The sequence below is a fragment of the Pleurodeles waltl genome, chromosome 12, assembly GCF_031143425.1.
Source record: "Pleurodeles waltl isolate 20211129_DDA chromosome 12, aPleWal1.hap1.20221129, whole genome shotgun sequence".
Classification (NCBI taxonomy): Eukaryota; Metazoa; Chordata; class Amphibia; order Caudata; family Salamandridae; genus Pleurodeles; species Pleurodeles waltl.
In genome coordinates, this window is record NC_090451.1 from 269,920,701 (window position 1) to 269,927,727 (window position 7,027).

A 7,027-nucleotide genomic window follows, 5' to 3' on the forward strand; every position below is an offset into this window, starting at 1 on the left:
CGCAACAATTAATACATAAAGACCAGAACGGTTTTGTAGCTAGCAGACTGATGGCACCCAATACGATTTTTTTAATACAGGCAATCGAGTATTTTTCAGTCAATATACAGGGAGTGCAGAATTATTAGGCAAGTTGTATTTTTGAGGATTAATTTTATTATTGAACAACAACCATGTTCTCAATGAACCCAAAAAACTCATTAATATCAAAGCTGAATATTTTTGGAAGTAGTTTTTAGTTTGTTTTTAGTTTTAGCTATGTTAGGGGGATATCTGTGTGTGCAGGTGACTATTACTGTGCATAATTATTAGGCAACTTAACAAACAAAAAATATATACCCATTTCAATTATTAATTATTACCAGTGAAACCAATATAACATCTCAACATTCACAAATATACATTTCTGACATTCAAAAACAAAACAAAAACAAATCAGTGACCAATATAGCCACCTTTCTTTGCAAGGACACTCAAAAGCCTGCCATCCATGGATTCTGTCAGTGTTTTGATCTGTTCACCATCAACATTGCGTGCAGCAGCAACCACAGCCTCCCAGACACTGTTCAGAGAGGTGTACTGTTTTCCCTCCTTGTAAATCTCACATTTGATGATGGACCACAGGTTCTCAATGGGGTTCAGATCAGGTGAACAAGGAGGCCATGTCATTAGATTTCCTTCTTTTATACCCTTTCTTGCCAGCCACGCTGTGGAGTACTTGGACGCGTGTGATGGAGCATTGTCCTGCATGAAAATCATGTTTTTCTTGAAGGATGCAGACTTCTTCCTGTACCACTGCTTGAAGAAGGTGTCTTCCAGGAACTGGCAGTAGGACTGGGAGTTTAGCTTGACTCCATCCTCAACCCGAAAAGGCCCCACAAGCTCATCTTTGATGATACCAGCCCAAACCAGTACTCCACCTCCACCTTGCTGGCGTCTGAGTCGGACTGGAGCTCTCTGCCCTTTACCAATCCAGCCACGGGCCGATCCATCTGGCCCATCAAGACTCACTCTCATTTCATCAGTCCATAAAACCTTAGAAAAATCAGTCTTGAGATATTTATTGGCCCAGTCTTGACGTTTCAGCTTGTGTGTCTTGTTCAGTGGTGGTTGTCTTTCAGCCTTTCTTACCTTGGCCATGTCTCTGAGTATTGCACACCTTGTGCTTTTGGGCACTCCAGTGATGTTGCAGCTCTGAAATATGGCCAAACTGGTGGCAAGTGGCATCGTGGCAGCTGCACGCTTGACTTTTCTCAGTTCATGGGCAGTTATTTTGCGCCTTGGTTTTTCCACACGCTTCTTGCAACCCTGTTGACTATTTTGAATGAAACGCTTGATTGTTCGATGATCACGCTTCAGAAGCTTTGCAATTTTAAGAGTGCTGCATCCCTCTGCAAGATATCTCACTATTTTTGACTTTTCGGAGCCTGTCAAGTCCTTCTTTTGACCCATTTTGCCAAAGGAAAGGAAGTTGCCTAATAATTATGCACACCTGATATAGGGTGTTGATGTCATTAGACCACACCCCTTCTCATTACAGAGATGCACATCACCTAATATGCTTAATTGGTAGTAGGCTTTCGAGCCTATACAGCTTGGAGTAAGACAACATGCATAAAGAGGATGATGTGGTCAAAATACTCATTTGCCTAATAATTCTGCACTCCATGTAATCCCTGTGCTAATGATAATGCTGGATGCAGAGAAAGCCTTCGACCTAGTTAACTGGGGTGCCTTGTTACACCCCAAACACATAAGGCTTCCCCTCGCAATTTACATCGATGATAAGGCAGTTGTATCAGGGTGCCCACTCCAGAATTGTTATTAATTCAAAGGTCAGAGACACAATTCAGATTAAGAGAGGCACTAGGCAGGGGTGCCCTCTTTCCCCTATACCTTTTGCCTTTTTTATTAAACCTCCAGCCCATATAATACGTAGCTCAAATGAAATTATGTCACCAATAGCAGCTATGCCAAAAATTAAGCTTTTTGCTTATGACATTATTTAATATTTAAAACCAGAGATTGTCAATGTCCAAAGAGTACTGGATAAGATTAATGAGTTCACTCAAATAGGGGAATACAAGATCAATGAAAGCAAACAGAGGTTTTACTATTTAACGAAAGATCAGAGAATGTTCCTCATGTCTTGCAACAGCAAGCTAAGAAATCCGAACCCATTAGGTATTTGGGAATTTATGTCACAAAGAATTATGAACATTTGTTTAATCTCAACTATGCTAGGATGCTTGCAAAAGTATAAGCACTTTTGGACAGATGGATAGTTCTCTTGTTGACTCTGATAGGGAGAGTCTCCTTAATCAAGATGTCAACTCTCCGGCTTTTTCTTTTTTTATTCAATAATGTACCGTTAAGAATAAATAGTTCCTATTTTTGTCCATTAGATTCCATGATACGTTGTTTTATGTGGAGGAAGAAAGCCACAAAGGTAAGGCTCTTAGTCATACAGCTTAATAAAAACCAAGGGGGTCTGGCACTTCCTAATTTTCAAGTCTATTATCAGGCCACACTGCAGGATATATTGGCACGACACTTGGTTACCAGAGAAACCATGGAAATATTTTTGGTCAATAGGATGATCGCAGAATCAGCAATAAGTCTCCCTGCATTCATTAAAACTGTGAAACTTAAAAAAAAAACCTGATATAAATATATTCGTGATCTTAGTAAAAGAGCAGAGAGTTTAAGCAAAACACATCAAATACCAACAGGCTATATTTATTTACAATTACAGGAGTGTAAATAGTTCGACCTACTTCTTCCAGAAACGGTGATAGCCCAGTGGAATAGCAAGGGGTTCAAAGAGATGGGAGATTTTCTTCTAAGCAATAGATGCATCACTTGGGAGGAGGTCGAAGCTAGGCTGGGCAATACGGCAACTAGACTGTTTTTGAGCTTTTTCAGATCTCCCATTTTCTTAGTGCTAATATACCCTGGGAAAGTACCCAAGAACACCCGATATGGAGGGTTTTAATTAGGAGTAAAGTACTCGGGACAGGAAACTGGTACAGATTGCTAGTTGATCGACCCACTTCGGCAATAATCACAGATTTCAGGGATATTATCTCCGGAACAACACACTGTTTAATATCTACCGAAGAATGCAGAATTATTTCAGAAATGGGGTACAAATCTTTGAGGGCAGATAACTATTAAAGAATGTATTTTCTTTCCAGATGGATGGCTTATTACACTCCTGAAAAGATACACAAAATGCTTCTGTCAGTTCCCGATAAATGCTTTCACTGCCATCAGGAGGGCCAGGGGAACTGGCTGCATATTTTTTTTAGACTGTCCTAAATGAACTATTTTCTGATTGGAAATAGAGAAGGTAATAAATCACAGCTCTAACTCAAGGATTGAGTTCGATCCAAGCCTAATCCTGTTTTGAGTTTCTGAGAAAACACGCCAGCTAGCAAAACACCAACAATGTTTTATAGTGATAGTTGTTGCAGTAGCTCGATCATTAATACTTCAGTTTTGGCGGACCCAAAAGATTCCTACCATGCAAAACTGGTGGAATAAAATGCTGAGAACCAAGAATATGAGGAAGCATACTCAAAACGTGTTGGGAGTATAAAAAGGTTTACAGCTATATGGCAGTCCTAGGAGTAGGAGGTCATGGGAGTCGTAGTAAGAATTGTTCGCTATTAATGTATAAACTACACAAAATGACTGAAACTTCAGTGTGATTATAAATTAGGCAGTGATTTGAACATTTTGCGGATTCTATAATTAATGCAAATACAGCAAGGTTATAGTGATGTGACCAGCCAAAGAAAATGGATTGTTATTGCTCAATGCTACTTAGGTATAATATTTGTTTTATTTTGTATATTCATACCTGAAATAAACATAAATATAAAAACAAAGAGATGCTCCTACTTGTCTCAGTATACTGAAAAAAAACACCAATTATTGAATCATTGTCATAGCCTAAAAGATCAAAGGAAATCAAAGTTTCACAATTTACAAAACATATATATTTACCTTCTTTTTCTTTTTGTTACAGCTGCATGGTGTACCCTCAACAGAGATTGATAGCTCTCCAGAGGAGGATCACCAAAGGAGAAGAGAACCTGCAGCCTTTGGGCCCTGGTCTCTGTCCACTGAATGCTCTGCCCATCTTGCAGGGGGCCTGCACAGAGGTGGCCCTGGTCTCTTCTGTCCACTGAATGCTCTCCCCCCAATGCAGAGGACGTGCCTCTTGCTTTTTTTAATCACTTTGTTACGAGTCTTGTCTTCTGAATACACTTCTAAACAGGAATGTGGGGAATGTATTTGCTTGCTGTTCGAAGTGAAGGAAAAACACAACAACCTCATTGCATCTCTTTTCCACATTACTTTAAAGGAGGGAGCTGGAGAGCTGTTTTCCCTGTATTCTCATATTGTATCATCCATCAATATCATCAAACTCCATAAGCTAGTAAAATGTACCCGGACAGTATCTCCTGCGACATGGGCAGGGGTGGTGGCATATCCCCATCATTTTCCAAAGGAAATCCTTTTTAAAATGTGTCTTTTTAATAATTTGTAAACATCTTTCTCCAACTCTGGCTTTGCTGCTCCAGGGCAAAGCTATCCTACAACTGTATATTTAATATTTGTGATTATCTGCTATATTGTGTGGCAGCATTAGGAGTAGAGAGTGGAAGTACCTGCCTGTAGCTACAATACTGTGATTGATGTAACCTATATGACTCCAGAAAGCCAGCTTTCTCTACAGATGTCTAATTAAATAGCACGTGGACTGTAAAGTGCACAGAGTGGTTTTTAAATCAATTGACCAGAGGTCATGCACAATACATTAAAAACTGGAGAGGATGCAGTAGCCTTCTTTTTCTATCATTTTTAAAATACTACATTTGATGGGTTGTGTTATGTGCCAAATTCTGTTACCACCGATGAGTTAAATTAGTAAAGCACAGTAGGTGCTCTTCAATAGACGTTGAAAGAACTCCAAAGAGTGTATGGCCCACAGAGGCAGCCAATCCATCTGCCTCCTAGTCCCAAGACTCTGGAACACCAATTTACAATAATTGTATCAGTAGACAACATCTGAATATCTGATTTCTTGTGTAGTAATCTGCTGCTTTCCTCAGATGTTCAACTTTGTGGTATTAGTATTAGGTCTTGTGCCTGAGATCAAATTAGTGGCAGGCTTTCAATCCTTGAGCCCAAATGCGATATACGGAAAAGTGAGAAATGCCCGATAAGTTATTTTCAGTCCCGCTTATCTGTTGTTGGGACCTTAATTACTACGGGGTAGTGTAGAAGAGGAAAGTCAACCCCACAAAGGTGCTTTTAACTGTTGCAAAGACAAAGGGCAAAGAAAGGCAATCATATAGGGTGTAGTTTCAGAATTCAATGGGGACATTGAACTTTTGGAAATGAGGACACAGCAACCCATTAAGCTGGAATCCACAAGGAAACACCTTAAATACCACCTAAATGCTCAATGGAGTATTTGTTCTCTTAAGATGTATACAGTTACCATGAAGTAAGTTGCCTTCTGTAGAACAGGAAATCTAAGAAGGCCTTATCCAGACAGAGTCTAGAGTGTCAAATAAGAAGTCATCCCAACATAGGTTAGGAATCCTGTTGCCGGTAGTATCTAGTAATGTGTCAATTGCTCAGAGAAAGAGTGAGTGATACATTTATGCTGTGTGTGTCTCCATTACTACATATAGCTCCTTCATGCTGTCTTTGAGGATCCTATTTCCTCTGTTACAGGGTTATCATAATGGTAGGTCCAAGGGACTGACATCGCTCACACACAATCTCCAACTGAACACATTTCTAGGTGCCATCCTGGTGTGGGGACATTGATGTCTCAATTGCCCTCCTTTCTGGGTGTCTACCAGGGCTTCAAGACTGGCCCTTTTAAATAGTGCTGGCTGACTACTAAGGCATCTAAAGGGACCAAAAAACAGTGTACAACCCCAGCAGCTGACAGGTCAGTCACTGTAAGAATGTGCTGTCATTACATAATGGTTGTCTTTCCAACATAGGCTGGTAGATACAAAATGCAGCAAGTGCTGTAAAGCTCACAGGTTGTTTTTATTGAACTTTTGTGTGGTAGGAACAATGATGCCCTGGCTTTTTGAATTCATATTAAGGACTACAACTTTTAAGTTAATTAATTGCTTCATTCTGAACAACGTCGCTAACATTGCTGAGAAAATCATGTTAGGAATCATTCTGAACCCCATTTTGTTTGTTCAGTTATGGCTTATCCCTTTTGAGACTTTCACTTGTTAACCCTTTCTTATAGTTCTTTATTTGTATCCTTCACTTTGAAAATGATGCATGATGAGCCTTGTTGTACAGTCTCATAGAAGCCAATTTTGCTGTAGAAAGTAGCCTTTCTTGTTCCTTTACAAAGCTTTGTGGTTTCTATTTTGTATATTAGGATTGGACTGAAGGAAAGCCCTTTTTGGAATGTCAAATTGCTTAATTTCTTCTCTATGACTGTAATGTTTGATATTATGACAAATGTATCGTATTTAAAGATTATATGACATTAGTGCAATGCCGGATGCCAGTATTATAATGAAAAAGTAATTTATTAGGATATGTACAGTTGAGTAATACCAAATAAAATATGGTTGAAAAACATGTAGCTTGGTCTCTTTTTTTATAATGTAGCCCCACTCAGTTTTTCAATGTATTGTGTGATCAGTTGTAGCAAATAAACAAAGATATTTTTGTATGAAAGCTAATTCTTACACCGATGAAGAACCATTAAGTCATTGAGCCAAGAACCATCTCTTACTAGAAGATCTTGCATTCTTTTGTGGAGGGAATGGGGAGTTAGATACTCTAATATAACAAGTGATCTCAGATGTGTTTGTTCTATAGTCTCTTTTAGTGGGAATCCTTGTCTTGTTTTCAGTATATTTAAAAGCAGGACAAATATTGGCACCATTTGCAAAGGTAAATTTACTCATGTGTAGATCTACTCCTATACCTATGTATAACTCTCCAACTTTTTGACATTCAGTTT

At 39.0% G+C, this 7,027-nt stretch overlaps 1 protein-coding gene across 1 annotated transcript in view; it reads left to right on the forward strand.

Moving 5' to 3' along the window:
• NECAB2 (N-terminal EF-hand calcium binding protein 2) overlaps positions 1 to 6,639 on the forward strand; it is a 1,008,614-nt gene extending 1,001,975 nt beyond the window's left edge. The window contains exon 13 of the mRNA XM_069215706.1: positions 4,034 to 6,639. Within this exon, the coding sequence (XP_069071807.1) occupies positions 4,034 to 4,062 (29 nt within the window). The 3' untranslated portion in view covers positions 4,063 to 6,639. The remainder of the gene's footprint in view (positions 1 to 4,033) is intronic.
• The last annotated feature ends 388 nt before the right edge of the window (positions 6,640 to 7,027 follow it).